General features: G+C 34.9%; 2 protein-coding genes across 3 annotated transcripts in view; one reads left to right on the top strand and one right to left on the bottom strand.

The window, feature by feature from the left end:
• Nucleotides 1-11,857, bottom strand: part of LOC118262919 (uncharacterized) — a 401,080-nt gene extending 389,223 nt beyond the window's left edge. The window contains exon 1 of one of the 2 annotated variants that reach the window (XM_035574597.2): nucleotides 11,848-11,857. The gene's annotated coding sequence lies outside the window, so the exon portion shown is untranslated. Of the gene's footprint in view, nucleotides 1-8,879; nucleotides 8,890-11,847 lie in introns of those variants that run through there. The other variant, XM_050697761.1, reaches the window with a different exon arrangement.
• Nucleotides 1-21,402, top strand: part of LOC118262463 (5-hydroxytryptamine receptor 2B) — a 119,915-nt gene that overhangs the window by 86,217 nt on the left and 12,296 nt on the right. The window contains 4 exon segments of the mRNA XM_035573834.2: nucleotides 4,163-4,284; nucleotides 5,877-6,075; nucleotides 14,020-14,148; nucleotides 16,107-16,310. Coding sequence (XP_035429727.2) covers nucleotides 4,163-4,284; nucleotides 5,877-6,075; nucleotides 14,020-14,148; nucleotides 16,107-16,310 — 654 coding nt within the window.

The raw sequence follows: 21,402 nt of genomic DNA, 5'->3' as shown, positions 1-21,402 counted from the left end.
CGTCGGCATATTTTTCTAAGTACCTACGTGTATGTGAGTGCGTGTACATGATGTAAGTGTGAGTATGTGCTTGTGAGTAAAGACCCAACAGCCATGTTCTTCACGGGTGCGGTCTCAATGCGAGTTTGTGCAGACCCATCACCACATGGTTCTCATGTGTGCGGTCCGAGTGCGAGTGCGTGCATAGACCCATCGCCTCGTGTTCCTCATGAGTGCGGTCTGGTGTGTACACTGACCATCGCCTCATGCTCCTCATGAGCGCGGTCCATTGTGCCAGACCCAGCGCCACATGTCACCCATGCGGTGCGGTCCACAGTGTCGAGTGTTTAAGGCATGAGTGTGAATGATGAGTGTTGAGTACAAGTAGTAACGATGTGTATAGGAAATTCTACCTCTTACATTTCACAAAATTCTCGAGGAACCTGGTGATCAGATATCCTCCTCGTCCTTATTCGTCAGAACTGTACTGTAACTATTCAAAACTATTCAATTCAGATGCACAATCAAAATAAAATGCCGAACTACCGCTTAAACAACCAGTCTACCCACAGTTACAACTACAATACTCATAATGGTAAAAAGGTAACAAATGTCGGTAACATCTTTTAAAATAATTCTCAATGTACCTACTATCTTACATACAAAATTAAAATAATCATGCTCCGCTGGGATTTTCTCCTGTGTCGTGGGTATGCTTTACAAACACACAATTTTACATACACGCGACACCCAGACCCGAAACAACAATTTGTGGATTACACAAAGAGTTGCTCCGTGCGGGAATCAAACCCGCTACACGATGCACGGCAGCCAGTTGCGCAGCCACCGCGCCAATCGTGCTGTCGGTTCATAGTTACGATTACAACCTATGCGCCAGTTTAATGAAGTTAACTAACAAAATATCAACTATTGGCTTTTGATAGTGGGCCTGTACACTATTCAAACTAGACGCAATATCAAAATGAAATGCCGCGTCTGGTTACTTCGCGGTTTTCTTTACTAGGCAAACTCAACTTGATCGACTAAATTTAGAATAACTACCTAACAGTCTATCAGCGTACTAAAATGTACTTTCGGAAACGTATCTTATGTCTGGGTACCCTCAATCAAAATCAAATTAAATGATTAGTAACCAACATCGATCGCTTCAAGGTTACCACATGATAGTCACTCGCAAGGACTCCCAAGCCACTACAAGTCAGCTACGACTTGTGTTATGGACTCGAGCCCCCGTCGCAGTAACGACTGTGATAAACCCTCACGGTACAGTACAATAAATCAGAATGTTTCGATCTCTAGAATTACTACATTAGGCTCTAAGTAGACCGGTCCTGATGATTAGATAACTGTCATGAATTTTGTTTAGAACTATCTATTCTTGCTTAACACATTACAAATCTCAACCTAACAATATACAACACAGAATAACATTACCCAACAGACGTCATTCTAATGACTCTTCAACTGATCTCGGTTCTAAAACATCACGACTAAGTTTTTATTATGACTACCCGACAAAAGTAAAATAATACTTCTGATCGCAAAATCAACAATCCTAAACTGGAAACGCTGACTCATTTTCATCCTATAAAGTATTTGATATTAGAATCATACTAAAAGGAACAAGGTCACCTGAATATTCCCGATGATGCAGTGTCCAACTGCAGACATCAATACACTTCTCACCATACGCCGCGCTTACGCTGCGTCACCTGGCCCGCTGCCGCTGCCGCCGCGTCCCCTGGTCCGCTGCCGTCGCCGCGTCCCCTGGTCCGCTGCCGTCGCCGCGTCCCCTGGTCCGCTGCCGCTGTCGCCGTTGCTTGTGTACCAGATGACGATGTGCTGTGCTGGGGTTGGATTTGAATGCACTCCAAGCTGAGCCTTGCATCGCAGTCTTCTTTGTTGGGGTCGAATGCAAGTAGTTCTCGATGAATCAGCTCCGATGATTTCAACATCTTCAATCGTCCGGGTCCATCCCACTTCTGATGTCGGAGATAGGAGATCTCTCACTTTCGATATGTCGGTGAAAGGAGAATCTCACTACTCATGTCAGGAATACTTGTGGGCGTTATGACGAAGGTAGCAGTAAAATAATAAAGTCTTCGATATGGAACTATTGTTTAATTCTGTACATTGCACTGTTACTTTACTTAAGCTACTGATGGGGCCGGCATTTCCTACCGACTACTCTGAGAAGAAATGCCGAAACAAACTCAGAGGTCTCAGTCACTCTCAAAGTGCAAACATGGTTACAAAGTACATGAAAGATAATTAACTGTTACAATATCAAACTAACAGGTTACAGACTAGGTATACGGTTGAAACACACGACGGTTCAATATTCGACCGCACTGGTCGGCTGCTGCACGAGAAGTGATCAACACGCCGCTCAGCCGATGAATCCTTGACTCCGTCGAGCGCCGAGGGTGGACGCCTGTGTTTCAATTCTACCCTCGATCCCGACACATACATACAGCCCAAATAAGAACCTCTTTTTTTGAAACCGGTTAAATATTAATATCGTGTGACGTCGTAGCATTATGAATTATAACGTTTACTAAATATAAATTTCCTTATTATGAATTTTGAGGAATAGCCGAATAGTTTGGATGTAAAGTTATCTGAAGATTCTAGGCTCGCTTCCTTCATGGCGGGAGCAGTCACTGTATGATTTACCCCCTCAAAATATAAATAAAAAAGGTTTAAAAGAACTCAAAATTTTAAAAACCATATAAATCGAGCCGTGGCCTACAAAGCCCCTAACTTTATGTTGCCAAACTTTATGAGTATATTGAAGTAAAGTCTATAATATGATATAAGATTCAAATCAAATTGGAGTGTAAAATATCACGTATCTTTTATTCCAGATTATTTGGAGGTTATGTAATTACTTTTTTAGTATTATCATATTGAAGAAAGGGTGTAGCTTTATCCGCAGGGTTATTAGATTTGTATTTATGTATATTGTTACAGCTTTTTTACAACGTCTCGATTATATTACAGTATTCTTATACTTTAGGTTTCTGTATATTACATTTTTATGTGTAATGTATGCATGGTTTGACTGTTAAAACTTTTGAAATTTTAAAATAATTGGTTAATTTTTTACTTTTTGTGAGTGTGAGTATTTGTTTTTCGTATCGAAGTAAAACGGTGCCCCACATTCATATTTTCTGTATCTTTACAAACGTTCACATACACCTGACACCCAGACCTGGAATAACAGTTTGTGAATCACACACAGAGTTGCTCCATGCGGGAATCGAACCCGCGACACGTTGCGTGGTAGCCGGTAGCCCAGCCACCGCACCAACCGTGCAGTCAATTTATGCATTTAAGTTACAAAATACATAGGCACACTCTATACGACAGACAACTTTTTCTTAATCCTTGAATTTAATTTAACTCTCATTTAGAACACGCCAATTCGTGAGATCAATAAGTACCTAAAAATATACCGAACATTTTATCGGAAACCATTCACTTCCTAATCGATAGAACGTCAAAAGATAATTAAAATGTGATAAAAAGAAAGCAATTATGAAAAAAAAATACTAAAACTTTTCTAAAACTCCGCCGTCTCCATTATTGACAGGCTATTTGATAAATTATCATCGCTCAGAATCTTAAAGAGATCTCGGTTTTCCAATAAAAATCTTTTTGTTTGTGTAATTTTATATTTAGAGTAAAAACGTCTGATATTTGAACGATTAAATGGTTCGTTTCAAACGCTTTGTTAGTTATACAACCATTTTCCCTTGATTTGATAAAGAGACGGGAAAAGATCTTGTTGAAAAGGTTTTGGGTCTATCGGGATAGATATCGGGAAATTGACTAACGTCCTTAAACAAAAATGAACAAACTATAATAAACTGTTTTTGTAGTTTTTTCTGCAAAATGTGAAACAAATCGGACAAACAAAAAAATCTACTTTTCAATGACGATAAACTTTTCCGGGAACCACTTCTTTGGTTTAACAATTTGTTTTAGTTTATTATTCATTACCTTCTTGTGGTCAGCAGCAGTATACGACGCACCACATCATACACTCCTACGCTTGCTGCATTCTACATCCTTTCTATTAAAAATATTTATAATTTTATGTAAATATTTTTGATGATATGATATGATTTGTAAATATTTTTAATGATATTGTTCACAGGTACCTAGGCATCAGGAATCCATTGAAAAGTCGGCATCATTCCACCAAGAGAGTGGTCGTCATCAAGATCGCACTAGTCTGGCTGCTCAGTATGTTCGTGTCAAGTTCTATTACTGTTTTAGGTAAGTTAAAATCTATACCAAAGTCTTCAACTCTATTTTAGAATATAAATTACCCTCAGTTCTTGACCATGTAAGTTTACGTGAGTTTTTAAATATCTTCTGAATTACAAAATAAAATCAAAAAACAAAATCTTACTTGCAATTTTCTGAGGATTTCCAAACATGTTAAAGTTTGCTCAAACTAATGGTCGGAATCGGAGATTCTTTTCTCGATTTGTCTCCGTTTGCGACCACGAGTTAATCATGTTAATTCTTCATCTTTCGTATTGAACTGAGAATTATGGTAATTAGTCTACACCATTGTTACACAGTTACTTTAACATATTAATACATCATCACTAATGACTATCAAATACTTTAATAACAACCGCAATTAGCAAGAATTAAACTCCACTCGGCAACTAATAGTGGAATGTTAGAAGTTATTACAAACAATGTCTAACAGTTAAACTTAAACTTTAAAGTTACAAGGACAAGTCACAAATTAAACTGTAGTTAGTATACAGGTGTTAGTTTCTTGATTGCGTACAAACTTAACTTGTGACGAAGGTTGGAAGGTTGACTTCTCAAACTATTCGTATTTGAAGTCTAGCAGGTGCAGACGTTTTAGCTATGGTGGTTTTATTGGTTATACCTATAGTGGTTTTATTCATTAGAAGACTGATATGATGAAAAAGTACATAGTGTATTCAGTGGAAACATAGTGAATTGTACTCTAACTCAGTTTCTAAAATGTATTTATATGTAAAATATATAAAAAATCGGTATAAGATTTGGAAGCGTAAAAGGCAAGACACATTTTATAATTTTTAACAAATTCGGAAATTACTACATTTTACAAGTTAGGAACAAAAATTAGAAAAGAATAGCAATAAATCACAATCAAACAAGAATAGTGACTCGTTTACTCTAAAATAAGTCTTAAGTCTAGTGGCATAAATCAGTGCTTTCTCTATTACGAACTGGCAATTACTAACCGGTATTGTTAACTTGAGCAAATAAATTGGGAAAAGCAATGGGACTTGGCTCGCTGTCAAAACTTAATTTCAGACCAATTGGTCGAAATGAACGTTTTTAAAATAACAAGTCATTAACAGGTTCGCTGAGTTCCGTGTTTTACTTTTAAAGGCTTTATTTTAGATTGTTTGTTTGTTTTAACGAGTCTTTCTTGTTCGTTCTGCTTTGTTTAACGGCTTTTTAAGAGGATATCTGGAGAGAAGACCACTTTTTAAGTTGAATGCTAAAATAAAATAAGACTTAACATCACATTAAATTAACTGGCTTATTAATTCATTTATTCAATCTTTGATGAACACAATACAATTAAATAGTAGTATATAAGGTGAATTTAATACCGTATGGCATTCTCTACCAATCAATCTTATTGACGAAGTTCTAGATAAATTTCATTCGTAATTATGTGGCATATATTCTACAATATAATCATTTCATTTTTTTATAGATTTAAATTGTAATACTATTTCTTTACATGATATAAGTCTGTGAGTTTTACCATGTACTGCAGATCGTATTGAGTACAATAATACTTTATGCAAAACATACCACCTAATTCAAATACTCCTTGTCCCCAGGTCTTATAAACCGCACCAACATAATGCCGACCCCAGACCTCTGCGTTATAAACAACCGCTTGTTCTGGATCTTCGGCTCGTTGGTCGCCTTCTACATTCCTATGCTCACAATGGTCGTCTCTTTTGCGCTGACTGTACAACTGCTGAAGAGGCAGGCTCGACTTGCTGCCACGCCTGTACCTGGAGGGACGCAGAGGAGGTGAGTTTAATTTTAATTGTTTATTACTTTTTTATAACATTAGTGGTATAAGCACAAATGTGAATTTGATTCGTTCTTTTTTTCAAAATGTAACGGAGTTTTAATCTGGGGTTAATTGGGCTAAAGAGATGAATCTTTAGGACAAATCGGCGAAAATCTAGTTGTTTCTATTAATATAGAGACAACTAATTTCTGCGGTCTACAGCTAGTTAATAGAATTAAGGAAAAATCCAAACCCAGCAAACTTAAATTCAAAATGACCTTGAAATAATCACACTAATATTATAAATATGAAGGTTTGTTTTTTGGGACGTTTGAATGTTAGGCCGTCAATCATGCTGAAACACCTAAACGAATTTCGTACATTTATGATTTTGAAAATTGATGAAATTTGGTATACTTGGGTGATAGGTTTTATCCCACGGGAATGCATGCGAAGCCACTGGCAGAAACTAATACATACTTAATAGTCAAACTTACCTACACAAACAAGACAATCCGTTATTTCAACCGGCAATATACGAAAAACTCGGTCGTCTCTAACAAAATATATGAATTGTAACTCAAAAATGATTTGATGTCGACTGCTTGGCAAGATATTAAGAGTTTCATAACTCACATTTCGCAGGTTACCCCAGAAAGTTGCCGCCAAGCTTCCCCTGAACAAAGTTTGTTGGCAACACTTTTTTTAGCTTAAGTAATTTCTAAGTCATTCCAGCTAAGTCGTTTTGTTAGAAGAAAGAAAATAACTTCGTCGCCTTTATTATGGTCGTAATTCCACTTTAATTTTTATGTGAAAGTTAAATTCTTCCTTTGTTGAAACTGTTCTAAAAACTTAAATAATTTTGTTTTGTAAATGATGCATTTTTATTTTTCTTGAGGCGACAAAATTGGTAGATTTTAAAGTGTATTTGAAACTTTAACACCCTAGTTTGGATGGTTAATTTTTAAAATCTATTTTTAGAACTCGCATTTAGCAAGCGCGGTGATTAATGCTCAAACTATCGTTGTGTAAGAAGAAGTCTTTGATAATCAATGACCACTTATAAACTATTGATGTGTTGATGATGTACATAGAACTCATAACACAACCGGTGAAAAGTGGATGTTACGCTGAAAATATGCTAATTTCCCTTCGTCCTTCAAAATTTGAAAGGCAACACGACATACTATACATAGAACACAAACCACCAAAACCAATTACCATCTCCAAACCAACTTTATCAAAATCCAAACACGTGCAACAAAATAAATACATTCCTACAAAAAAGAAATCCCACACCGATTTTTCCCATCTCATTACGTATTCGCTGCCCTCAATCCTACGCCGACGCGACGTGCAAAAACCGCATGTCATTTGAACCGTGTCTTGTGCAGATGGGTGCAGTGAGCTGTGCAGCCTGCACAACTGACGATATTAAGGCCAAACATCTAGGCACTGTGTAAACGTGGACGAAAATAGTTTGGGAAAATTCGGTCTCTATTTTTTGTGGGCGGAAAATTGTAGGAATGTTTCGAGCATTTCCTAATTATGTACCGCATGTTTTTATTGTTAGTAGGAACAGTTTTGTTAATTGGTTTTTGTTTTTAATGTTTGTTTATAAATATTTTTACTTTTGGGACAAGAAACTAAACTGCAACTTAAACTGCTTTAGAAAATAAAATCTATTTATTTTGTTTGTTAGTTCGTTTTTAAGGAAGGTCTAAACATACTATTCAAAGTAAGCTGACCTCTAGATGTCTAACTGTAACTAAATATGGTCACTTATAGTTGAATATGGGTAATATTAACTATAATGCAGATCAGATTCCAATTTAGAGCTAATAAATAGTAAGTACTTTCATTAATTGGAAACTAATTTTCCAATGCATATCTATGTTTATCAATGTCCTGTTCTGATTCTAACCACGAATTAAATCGCACGTGACACAGCGTCTGTCTATCAGATTTACTGGACAGGATTCGTTCAAGGTCAGACAAGATTGTGATATAAAAATTCAATTTATTTTCGAAGCCCAGGCCACAGATTGAGCCTCAATTCTCCTGTTTATTAGTCACACCACTATCACTTCTCTAAACGAAGTAAATCCACAAATAAACTTAGTTTTAAATAAAATATCTTGAAGATTTTATACATAGGTTAAATAACTATATTTTTCATAAATAATACGATGTGTTTTACGTTGTAGTCGGACCGCTGCAATGGGCTCATGACAGTATTTACTTAATTAAATATGGTATTACTGGTCAAACTTGTGACAGGATAAATTCTCATTTGACCATTACATTTGACAAATTATATCAAAACTTGAGACCGACAGAAATCCCAAAAAAAAACACAAATATCCAAAATACCAATTGAGCCACGTCAAAAATACAATACACTTCTTTTTGTTAAGGAAAATGAAAGAGCATCTAAAGACCGATTCATGAGGGTTAATCTGCTTCGGTCATTTGAGAGAATGATCGCTATTTTTGCTACATTTGAGATTATAGGGGATCTTTTTACCGTAAAAGCCCCTTGGTCATCATTTGTCTTGCTGACAAACACGTTTCGGAATGTGATTTGTCTGTCATTCATTCCTGCATTTTGTGTTGTTGGGAGATAAATTATATTCTTCTGTGGATAATGTGGATTGTGGAATGAGTATTAAGTAAGTTGTGGTTTATAGTAAGCAGATCATATTATGATGAATTCTGTTGTGGTTTTTAGTAAGCAGATTAGATTATGGCCTCAAAAATGCTGTAGTTTGTTCTGTGACACAATCACATTTGTGTACTTAAAAAAAGTCATAGAATTTATTAAATTTCACTTAATCTTTAATTAGGCACTTTTGAAAAGTCAAATTGAATTGTCCGTCAGTCTGTCTATCAGTGAAGCAAGGTGCTCGTTCGAAAGCGTAGCTTCGAATGGAGAAAACCGAGTAAAAACAAGTATAACTCTTTAAAAAAAACACTTTAATACATTATTTCATCATTATTTCTCACGTATTCTCACGTGTTCTCACGTGTATATGCCTGTACAACAGGCATATACACGTGAAAACAATATTTAATGTATTATATTAATATAAATTACATCACTGGTACTCATAACGCATTTACATGTGTCCGCTTCATGACTACATTATAAGCAACTGCAGTGTGCTGTTGTGTTTGTAAAATCATTCAAAAATTAACGTTTCCAATAAGCTCAACCCCTATTACGCATTTCATGGGATTCATAATATTACTAACGAAAAGTTTATTTATTCTTAATTTGTGCACCTCTGTGACTTTCTAAGTATAAATGAAGCGATGCCGATTTTCGTAAACCTTACGTGATGCCCATTTTAGTAAACCTCTCTTAAATCTTATAGGTGATACTTAACAAAATGTTGACTTTCACCAACCTAAAGGTAAAGTAAAGGTGACTCGATGGTGTAGTGATTAAAAACAGTCATAAGACTATATATTTATAATCGCGAGACATAATAAATTAACTAAAAAATTACGGTTTACTCGCGTACATTCATAAAGAAATGTTCTACTAGTTTCAAGTCACCGAGTCAAGGCTGCGTGACGTCGCCGCGCCTACGAACGCTGCTTATGACTGAGCCCCTCTGTGACTGGAAACTAATAGAGCTTTTCTCCATTAATATACGTGAGTAAACCATGTTTTTTAGTTAAGTCTACTAAAAAAACTAACACACTCGATTACACCGTACCGAATTGGCCCTTGAACAACTAGTTTCAGTGCATAAAAACGGTTACAGACATAAAGAAGGTTCAATACGTTCCTACTTTGATCTTCAGTTTGAAGACTTGTTTTCAAAGAATTCTTTGATTATCAAAGTTGAACTTAGGATAGAGAAGTTCGAAACACTTCGCGCCTCTCTTTGTGGAGTTTAGTTTACGTATAAACGTTTTTAGTTAAACGTTGGAATGTTCTTAATTAATTAATTTGACATACCTATTATGGGTATTGTAAGGTTCTTTGAGATTCTGTAAGAGTTTGTACGCCTAACTATTGATGATAGATTGTTTTAATTATATTACTAAAGTAAGTTTTGTTTACGCATGATTTATCTCTCTTTTACACTTTTCTTGTACTGTAACTGATATTATAAAGCCAATAAGGTCGTCTTGTAGATTATTTTAAAACAACACCATTTTTTTTCGTACGGAAACAAATAAATACTTTCGAAGATACTATATTGATTTGAAATGTCCCGTGACGCACGTTTTATACGCAAACTTTGATTCATTTTATCTACGTATTGTTATCTTATGTGACAAAATAAAACAATACGTTTCAAATATTTTTTGTTTTACCTAACTGACGGACTAAATATATTTTTAATTTTCATACCCCGTCATCATCCCTACTTAAGCCAAAAAACTCGAGCAATTCTCAATTTTTATTAAATTAATAAACTTCAATACTACTATAATTTTTATCAAGAACCTTAATAATTATACACTCACAACCACTAAACCAGAGTAAAAAAAAGAAATAATTTTAAGCTATCATTACATCCCTTAAAATTACAACCAAAATTCAACCGCAAAAAACAAAACCCCCACCAGAAGGTATATTTTTCACCCAATTAATAAAGCTATTACGTAATTACAAGGATCAAAGACCGAAGAAAGTCTGTTTATTTAAGAAATTTCGACCTTTTTTGAAGGATCAAAAAACAAATAGATTTTATTCATGCTTCGTTTGTTCATTATGATCGATGCCATGACCCAGCCCTCTTTGTAAGCCGTTTGGCAGGCAGCCAGGGATAAATAAAGTGGAAATCTAAGGGAGTGTTTTGTGAACGGACGCGATGTACGATAAGCTAATCTTTTGGGTATTTTTTTTAAGTTATTGGGATTGAAATGTAAGCTTGGTATTTATAGTTTTGAATTTGGTTTCGAAATGCCTGATGTATCAAAGTATTGTTAATGAAAAAAAAAGGTAGTATCTGATGAAATCAAGGAACATTATTTATATTATACTTACGTACAGGCTTTAGTGAACAACATGGCACCATCCGGAGCTGAAAACTGCCAAGCGGGTCACCGAGCCTCCGGCACAAAAAGCAGGATTACGAACGAGGTGGTTTTTAGTCAGTAAGAGTCTGACACTCCCTCTTGCCTCACCCAAGGAGAAGTTGTTTGGATGGTATTCCTTCCCTAAAAAAAAACATGGCACGAAAGTTTGTTTAAAAGTCCGCTCACCATATAAAGGGAAAACAAGAACTACATTCTAGCTACGAAATCCGTCACTGCCTGATTCGTGCGTATATCTAACATAAACTGTATATTAATGTGAAAAATAATTGTGTAAGATGTGAAAAATAGTCCGTTTGTAGTAAAATGTTGAAGTAAACGGTAAAACAATGATCAGAAATTATTGCAACTTTCCTCAAATTTTCACCCCGTATATCTCCAAACACGCCACACTAATAAATGGTAATGGTAACCAAACTGCCGGCATAAACCACACTTAGTCCGTTTGCTGTATTATTCCTACATTAACATAAAATCGCTAATTCAATTTTCTTACTAACGTGGTGACAATGAGTCTCGCTGAGTAAATTTGAACTTAATCTGCCTAAGATTAGGTTTGTTAATTGATTAACATGTGTTGAAGGTTGTGTGCATTAGAATATTTTATATTGAATATTTGGTATGTAATTAAGAACTGGGATTTGCTGGAAGACGAGTACCTAAAGGTTTTTTTTTAAAGATACTTCACATAAGTGTTTTACTGCCCCTGCAATGTTCTGCCTCAAAACTGATAAATTTCACTGATAGTTTTCTTAACCTGTTTGACGAATCTCGGTCCTTCAATTGTTCCTATTTTTCGAACCGCAACCCACTGGCAACGCTTTTAATGTTTCGGGTGTCCATAGGTGGCGGCGATTGCTTACCATTAGGTGATATCCTAGTTTACCGGGTTATACCATAAAAAAAACTTATACTAAGGAACTCTTATCTCTAAGTTAAAAAATAGATAGGATTGAACGTATAGCTAGTAATCTTCCAAGCCAATGAACAAGATCGCTATCGAATGGCCGGTACATGGGATGATATAGTGAAAGTTCAAAGTGCGGATTACCTAGAAATAGGTTGATAGTTTTATCATAGTCCCATCGGCTTTTTGAAGGTGCTCGTTTAGAGAAAATATGATAATCGAGACCTAATGTACATTTACCGTAGTCAGGTAATATTTGTAAAGGTTTGTTGGGATAAAAGGTGTACATTTTGTTTTACGGAAAGAGTTAGGTAGAAGGCCACAAATGACTTAACTACATTGTAATCACATGTTCTACCAGATGCAATTGTTTTCTTAGCAGAGTAATATTGAAAGAAGTGGCAAGTCGAGTATGGTTTTGATTTGGTCAGTCTAACGCATTGGTAACCTTCATTCAACTTCATTATCAAATTTTTCATTTTTTTCTTTAAATAATTTCACTACCAGTCACCTTTTCTTTGAGGAGATAAAATCATCTGCCTTGGGTGAGGTGAGAGGGAGTGTCAGACTCTAACTGGTTAAAAACCACCCCGTTCCTACTCCTGCTTGTCGAGCCGGAACCCCAGTAACCTGTTACGTGGTCAGCAGGTCACCTAGATTCTCAATACGACTTCAGCAATCATATTAGTACAGTCACTGCACATCAACGGAGACAGGACTGTAAACAAGATCATAACAAATTGCTGTCATAAAACTATCGAAATGTTGGCAGTAAATATTGATACATGAAATAACGGGGAACAATATAATCGGTAGTAAAAGCTTTACTGTAATTGTTTGCTGAAGCTCATGTTGTGTGTCCAATGTGGCCAATATTGGATTTGTGAACATGAGTGTGAATTTTTTGAGACTTAGTTTCAATATCTTTAAAAGTAATAGTAGTCTTCGAAAAAATAAACTTCGTCTGAAAAATTTGAGGACATTGCCCCGCGGATATGTTTCGGAAAATACATACAAGCTTTCTGTGTTATGCTTTTTTTTGAGGGGGAAAATCATCCAATGACTTTGAGCGAGGCAAGAAAGAGGGAGCGTTAGACGCTTACTTACTTAAAACCACACTGTTTATAGTCCTGCTTTTCGAGCCGAAGGTAAACCGCTAGGTAGTCCGCAGCTCCAGTTTTGTCTTATGCTGGATTTCTCTGACATGCTCAGAGAGAAGGCACTTGTGTAAACTTGAATTACTAAGACATACATTTTTGATTATGCAGAAAAAACTAGGTGACTAGCAAAAGACCGAATATAGGATAAAATGGGTTTCGCTGCGCAACCAACACAAACTTCATTATTATTATTCTATCAAATATTGGCCACAATTGGCCATAATTTGCAGCCAATAAACGCGTAGATTAGAACACGTAGATTTTACTACCAACATCTTGCATTATTGTGTTATTTTACGATGCATTACGAATGACTTCAGATAGTCATATGTTACAATATATGCTGGCGCGAATTCCTGATCTAATTTAAGAGGTTCTGTTATGTGTTGGTTATTTATTGGCCAATAGAATTATTGGATCAAAGTGCTGTTTGTTTATCGTTGTTTGCTTGGCATTGAATAGACTAATGGAGTTATTTCAAATTTACTGTTTATGAGTTATAACATCTGCTCGGCTGTCTTGTTAGTAGATTGATAGTAAACTGGAATTCAGATTAAGGAGTTTTGGGGTAGATTCTCTGTTCAGAAGAACAGAGAAGAAAAGAAAAGAAGAGAAAGTAAACATAGGCGCATTTTATCATCATCATCATCGTCAGCCGAGAGACGTCCACTGTTGAACAAAGGCCTCCCCCTTAGTTTTCCACGTAGAACGATAAGACGCCACTTGCATCCACTGGGTCCGCTTAACTTGGCGCACTTATTGAAATAATATACCTATTACCGACCTGATATTGTATGTATGTTCTACATATATCTAACTGACTGAATTGTTCACAGACAATGTGGTGGTTACGACAATGGTCCAAGTCAAGGAATGAGGCGCGTTGGAGTGAGGAGTTCACCAGACCTGTCTCCCAACAGGACGGTGACGAGGCAACTCACGTGGAGGATCACTAGTGCTACTAGGTACAACATGTTTATGGATTATGAATGGTTATCATTTTGCCTAATTAAGGTCAAGTAGTTTTTTTTATGAAACACGCCATAAATCATATCACCTGATGGTAAGCAATCGCTGCCGCCCATAGACACTTGAAACAATAGAGGTGTTACAAGTACAAACACCAGAGGTGTTACAAGTGCGTTGGCGGCTTTTTGGGGGTTAGGAATTTAAGGGTTGTTGTTCGGGAATCGGGAATTGGGAAGGGGTGAATTTGGTGTTTGCCTGACGCAAAATGCTTGTTAATAGTTTAATTCATTTTGAATAATCAGAGTTTATTATTTTCAATAATGACATCATTTATCAAGTAAACAATGTGATTATTCATATACGGATGGCTGCACACAAAACCTAATTTCTAGTACATATATATTTGCTGTAAATTATTTGAAACATAATTGTCATTCTAATTCAGATTTTTATATACACGTATCTAAAACAGCCCAAGATACCAATTTTCCTTAAAAATGCTAATGCCCAAAAAAACTCCATTAAGTAATGTAGTTTTTTCAGTAAAATGATATGTAGGTACATACTTTTATCCTCATTTTATATGAATAACATAAGGACCCTTATCCCTAGCGTTTGATCTATTTAAAGTGAAACCAAGATTTGTAACATAGTAAAGTAAATTCAATCAAAGAGGTCTAAAGGGTCAAATGTGGCCATACATTGGAAGGTCTAATAAAATAATTTTTTCAACGTGATTTATTGGAAATCTTTTTTAATTCATCCGTGATCATGGCACTTGCAAAAGTGCCGAAATATCGGAAATTCATAGAATTTGAAAAACATGGTAAATATCCCGTTTCGAGTTCTAATTCTAATCTTTTTAATTATTTCGATTAATTGATTTGTTAGTAGAAAGATTGCATAGTCGTTTTCCAACCTTACAGCCTCAGGTTTGAATACTGCGTCAGGTAGGTAGATATGGTTTTTTGCTTTTATGATACCAATACTTCTTTGGTTGAGTCGGGATTCGACCTTGAACAAGCTCGTATTATTTTATTTTCAACCAAACGTGCATAATATAAATCTTTCATAGTAATTCTGTGTAAATGTGTAACATTCAGGATTCAAGATATTTTTTTCTATTACTTACATATAAGAAAAATGATTAAACCGTGGTAATGGATTTAAGCTGTAGGTAACGAAGATTCCATTAAAAGATTACTCGATAGTAATGAAAGAAAGAAAAAAATATTTTCAACGTACCTAATGATATATTGAAGAGTGCAAAACCCGAAGATTTATGTTTAATCGTTATTAATTACAAGAGGATTTAACTGATTAATGAAACTTCTTCGCAATGCGACAGTTGATTATCCAACACGTACGAGTATCATTGAAAAAGCATCGAAGTTCAATTATCATCATGTGGTTTTAAAAAAATATATGACATATAATGAAAATTCTTTTTGATTTCATATTGAAAAATAATGTCTCAAATACTCAAGCTCTACTCAATTTTAAAGAATTCTTTATAAAATGACAGAGATAGCACGACATTTAAGTACAACTTAAAATTGAGTAGCATTTCAATAATCAGTCGCAAGACACTTTTGTCATAAATCGTTTAGTTCAATCAAATGTTTCATTTTAAGAACCGAGTAGATAATGCACATTTTTCTAGAGGATGCAATTTTATTTTTTTTTACAATTGTGGGGCGTCAATAGAAACATAACCTCAAGTTTGTGAAGTCGCCACCCTTGTTCCTCAGCCATTATAACAAGTTTATCATGATCTTGCTTTAAATGATCTCTAAGAATTTTTCAATCGATATTGTTTTGTTAAATAACTCGAAAACGATGATAAATACATTTATAATTATTATCATTAACTAAAAACGTTGGACTCAACACTATCATCTCACAAACACGTAACAAAACGCAAACAAAAATCAACTCTATTCCCTCTCCACAGATCACAACGCAACAAAGTGGGTATGAGTGTCTCCCACCCTCAGCTATCCTACATGAACGGCTGTGGAGGAACAGGATCATCAGGTTCCAGAAGAGGTCGGGATGTGGCCACTCAAACTCCACCCAGCATAGCTGCTGAGACGAGAAGAGCCAGGCTAAGACCCTTGAAATTAACACTAGCAGCGCCTAATGCTTTGACTCTTAGGTAAGTGTGGTATTTATAATTATTTGTTGATGGTGGAGTCATATCTGAATGTGGAGATATTAAAAAGAACTAAGAATGGCTATTAATGGTAAAGGCGACATCAAGTTTGATTCCATGATTGGCGCGGTGGCTGGGCAACTGGCTGCCGTGCAACGTGTAGGTGACTGTGCGTTTGATTCCCGCACGGAACAACTTTTTGTGTGATCCACAAATTGTTATTTCGAGTCTACGTGTCATGTATAATGACTGTAAACTGTGTGTTTATAATGCATCAGTACAAACCATTTATCTTCGCCCATTCCACAATGAAAATGAATAAAGTAACTAACAATTACTACCTTTATAATAATTCATTATAATAACCCACAAAATATAACCTGAATTTTATTTCCAAGTCATAAAATTAAACCTAAATCATTTCTAGATATATTTTGGATCCAATTTGAGCAATAAAAGGTTACAATCCCATTATAAAGCCAGTTCAGATAAGATCCGCTATTGTAAAGCATGGCTATAAAACTTTCAGTGGCTTGAAGTCAGAGATGCTCAAAGTTTTAATTTTTTAAACGGTTTTATTTTAGTTTGACCTGTTTTTTTTTTATTTATGTCAAAGTTACTTATTGGAATTTTAGTTCTTCCTGACGACAGATCGATCTGATGCTCTTATTCTTGATGACCATGCCTTATTAGAACGGTTTAACATACAAAATATTTTTATGTATCACTTGTATTTACAAATACCGTACTCCTTTTTAAAAGGCCGGCAACGCACCTGTGACTCCACTGCTGTCCATGGGCAGCGCTAATCATTTAGTGACTATTCTGCTCGTTTGGGGGTAAACGTATTCCATAAAAAAAAACAACATTTCAGCAATGGTTTCGAGGTTAATGATTAATAGAGCAGTCAACTGATAATTTACCGTATCATGTTTCATAACAAAACCAGTAATAATTACTTCAATTATTTTACCTTTGTCTAACAAGCGTGTTGTCACATCAGCTAAATAAATTATACACTCAAACTTTACAATTTAATTAAACAAATTGCCTTCCTAAGTTCTCAACCTAAATTGTATATCATTACCTAGTGTAGTCTTCTTCAATATCTTAAACAACATTTCATATTTCCTTTGTTCTCACTTATTGCTTGTTATTGAACGAACAAACTTTATTTCTTTGGAACTTTGAGAAACGCTGGCAAAAATAATGCTCTTACATTTTCAACGAAGGTTTTAATACAACTTGGGTTCGAGAGTTTTCAAAAAGTGATACCGACACCTTGTTTTATTTATTTAAATAAATTGCTATGTAAAGAGGCGGCTTACGCTTTGTTCGTGTGTAAACAATTCCTTTGCGTAATGTTTTTCTTTACCTATAACTTTTTTTACTGAAATAACATTAACTGTTACGTTTACCGGTTTACGGGCCCACGTTATTGTATGACGAGGAACTCAACTAACTTCAAGGCACGATAGGGTCTCATAAATCTACCGCGGTATTGCATTGCACGACGAATGTCGTGTGTGTACACACTAGTGAATTTTATTTGTCCTCACGAAAGAATAATACAGAAGTAATAACAGTAAAAAATTAACTTTTCATTATTTTAAAAATATATTTTTGTTGGTCCGTCAGATGTTTCAACCGCAGCAGAAGTTACATTAAAATGTCAGTGTTCAGTCACTCAAACATGGTATTTAACTGAAAATGTTTCTCTTTAACTCCTTTTTTATTTTTTAAGTGGTGATACAATAACATTACTCCTCTTAATCTCCGAAGGTATGGACTGAGGTGCACCGTATACTGGTAATAACCACTTTTAAACCGGAATATTGTGAGACTCATAAGTCTCATGTAATGGAGTATGAATCTATTGTCACATACCGGCCACAATTACATCATACAAACATCAACAGAAGTCTCCTCCTGTAAATCCCACATGGAGAAGGTTTGAGCATTAATCGCCACGCTTGTTCAATGCGTATTGGCAATTTCAAATGTATAATTAGAAATTAAAAGCCTAGGTTTCTTCACGATGTTTTTCTTCACTGTTTGTCAGTACTGTCTAAGTAATCTTTGAAAGTACATATTATAACGTGGAAAAGACTCAGTCTTCTGGGCTACCATGACACAATTACAGACTCCATATTTTTTAAATACTCGGAGAACTGAGCTCCGGCTGCTTGGAAGTTACACTTAGTATCATAATCATACAACTTAGTATCACTCAGCCTTGAAGAATTGGCTAGATAATGATACGAAAAATATTACGCAATAGACCCCAAAAAAAAAATAGTCTCAAGATTATTTTTTAACGGAAAACAAAGGCACGTCTCCACGTCTCATCTTACTTTTTAGCTAATAATTCTTTTCGAAGATAAAAAAGACAATGTCAGATTTTATAAACGTGATGAGTTCTACTAATTACGCTGGTTCAAATTAGCGCTTGCGTGGGTTAAAATTTTGCAAAATATTCCCTAGTTTTAGGTTAGTATGTGGGATTATTGTACACTGCGAATTTTACATTAAAACACAAATTAGATGCGCTTTGAGCTGACATAATGGAACGTGTTCCTGTTTATTCGTCGTTAATTTTTAGTGCAGCTGTTTTGGTAGCTTAATAGGGATTATTAGTAAAATATTTTTGTTACATATTCAGTTTAAATTACTTTCAGTTAATACTACACTAAGCAGATGAGTTTATTTTAGTCAAAATGCGTCACGTATTATAATAAAAATATATACTTTTATGTAATTATATTTTTTTAAACGTTGCCCCACATTAGGGTTATCTCATGTATCGCGAGTGCGTTTATAAACATACAAGTTTAAATACAAAACAACAATTTGTGAATAACACAAAGAGTTACTTCGTGCGGGAATCGAACCCTTACATGCTTATGCTGCACGTTACTTACCAGCCACAGCGCCAACCGCACTGCAGTCGAACAAATATTTATACCCACTATAATGTCATACATAAGAAAATCATCAAGTTTCTACTCATTTGAAATATTTTAGGCTTAAATTACATTAATCATTTGCAGTTATCCCACAACAGAGCCAATTGAACTGAATGGCAATACCAATTATTCACATTCGTTAAAAAAATCTACCCAATTTTTTTTAAATGCAGACCATATAAAAAATGCCTTTAAGGTACAAAATCCTATAGTCAAATTATTTAAGTGCCATGTTCCACTGACCGCATTTTCCATAGCGCTCAGTTCGAAAGTATACCTTAATAACCTCAAACGTTCACAAAGAGACAAGATAACCTATTTTAAACTGAAATTCAGCTACAATGTAAAAAGCTATGAATTTTCACGCTCGAGAAGTATCATAAATGCATATTTATGAATCTGCAACTGAATAAAAATGTCTGTTTTGCATTATTTTGAGTTAATTGACCTTGGAACTCTAACAACTGTTATAGTCTATTTATGTTAGTGGCAGTATTTTAAATTACTTTAAAACGAGGAAGGGGTCACAACCGTATAATTTCTTTATTATTTTTGCTATTAATTATAGTATGACAAACACAAAACAGAAAAACTTTTTGTTACAAAAAATTCACTTCATAATAGCACATTATATTATATTAAAATCTACAAGAAATTGAACTGCCAAATCTAATATCTTTCTTTATCTAGAGTTCCGACTGAAAGAGCAGAACTAGAAAGGGAGTATTTTTTAGTCAGTAAAAATCTGACACTAAACTTTTGCCTCGCCCGAGGCGAGAGAAGGTTACATTGGATGATTTGCTCCCCCTTAAAAAATCTTATACTCGTTCTGATATAATCTTCTGCTTGACATCTGATATGACACGTTAACAGTAAAATTTTACCAAATAGCTTTAAAACCATCAACAATAAAATAAAAACGATTAATAAACTGCCTCCGATAAAATATAAACTGGCTATTAATACGATAACCCTGTAAATCTCGCCTGTCATTCACAAAAATATGACGCGGTCGTTAAAAAACAAAATACAAATGACATTTAAAAAATAAAATGGCCGTAAAAGCGATATCCCTTAATCTGGAAAGTCCATTGAATGGACGTCCAATAGAAAGTGCCAATCAAACCAATCTGTCGGGCTTAAAATATCAAAAGGTAATAGGCCTCATCAATCAAAGGGACCAAAAAGGTTTGAAAGATTTGCGCCTTCTTAAGGGGCTTATTAAGACTTCATTTGGACAGGCCCTTTTGAATACCCTTGTTGTTTATTTGCCAAATATTTTTGTACTTAATTTTGGCAGATAATAGGGATAATGATGGGGTCTGGAAAGTAAAAATCTATTTAGTCCATCAATTAGGTTATGAAAAAATATTAGACACGTATTTATTTTTTTATTTTGTCTTGTAAAATAGCAATACTTAGGTAGAACTAAATAAAGTTTAGGGAAAGTAGAGCAATTCCATAATTTCTCCGTCTAAAATGTACCTACATGGGATGTCACGCGATATTTCAAATCGATATATCTTCGAAAGTATTTGTTTTTGTAAGAAAATAAAAAAACGAGTCTAATATTTTAATAATCTACAAGAGCGACATTAAAATAAAAAATTATCATCTGTCCCATTTACTCATATAAACATTTTAGAGGTAGAATAATAAGACATAAGAACAGTGTTACTTTCTTTGATATTAAGATTACTACAGTCACAAAACTGAATTGTTACTCTTCACGGTATTTTTATTGGCATTTAAATGTTACGACAAAACAACAGTTGCGTTTGATATCCTTCAAGTATAACAAAGTAAAGTAATACTTTTTATTAAACTCTAGATAAGTACAGTACTGACGCAGTCTTCTGCAAATGACCACTTTCATATCCGTTCACATACAATATGGAGGTCACTCATATGATTTAAATGAAACTACAAGTAATATTCGTTCACTGAAGCATAATACAAGTAAATATTTCAACCAAAATAAATAATTAAATAAATCAAGTATTCAATTCTGTGTTAACATGTACATACCTTGACCACAGATAAGCTGTAATGTTGTAGGTTGTCTAGGAATATTACGGACACACGGCGCTGCTGTTATAATCCCGTATTTGTAGTGTTCAAATTAGCTT

Source organism: Spodoptera frugiperda, chromosome 12, assembly GCF_023101765.2.
Source record: "Spodoptera frugiperda isolate SF20-4 chromosome 12, AGI-APGP_CSIRO_Sfru_2.0, whole genome shotgun sequence".
Classification (NCBI taxonomy): Eukaryota; Metazoa; Arthropoda; class Insecta; order Lepidoptera; family Noctuidae; genus Spodoptera; species Spodoptera frugiperda.
This window is presented reverse-complemented; position numbering and strand designations above follow the sequence as displayed.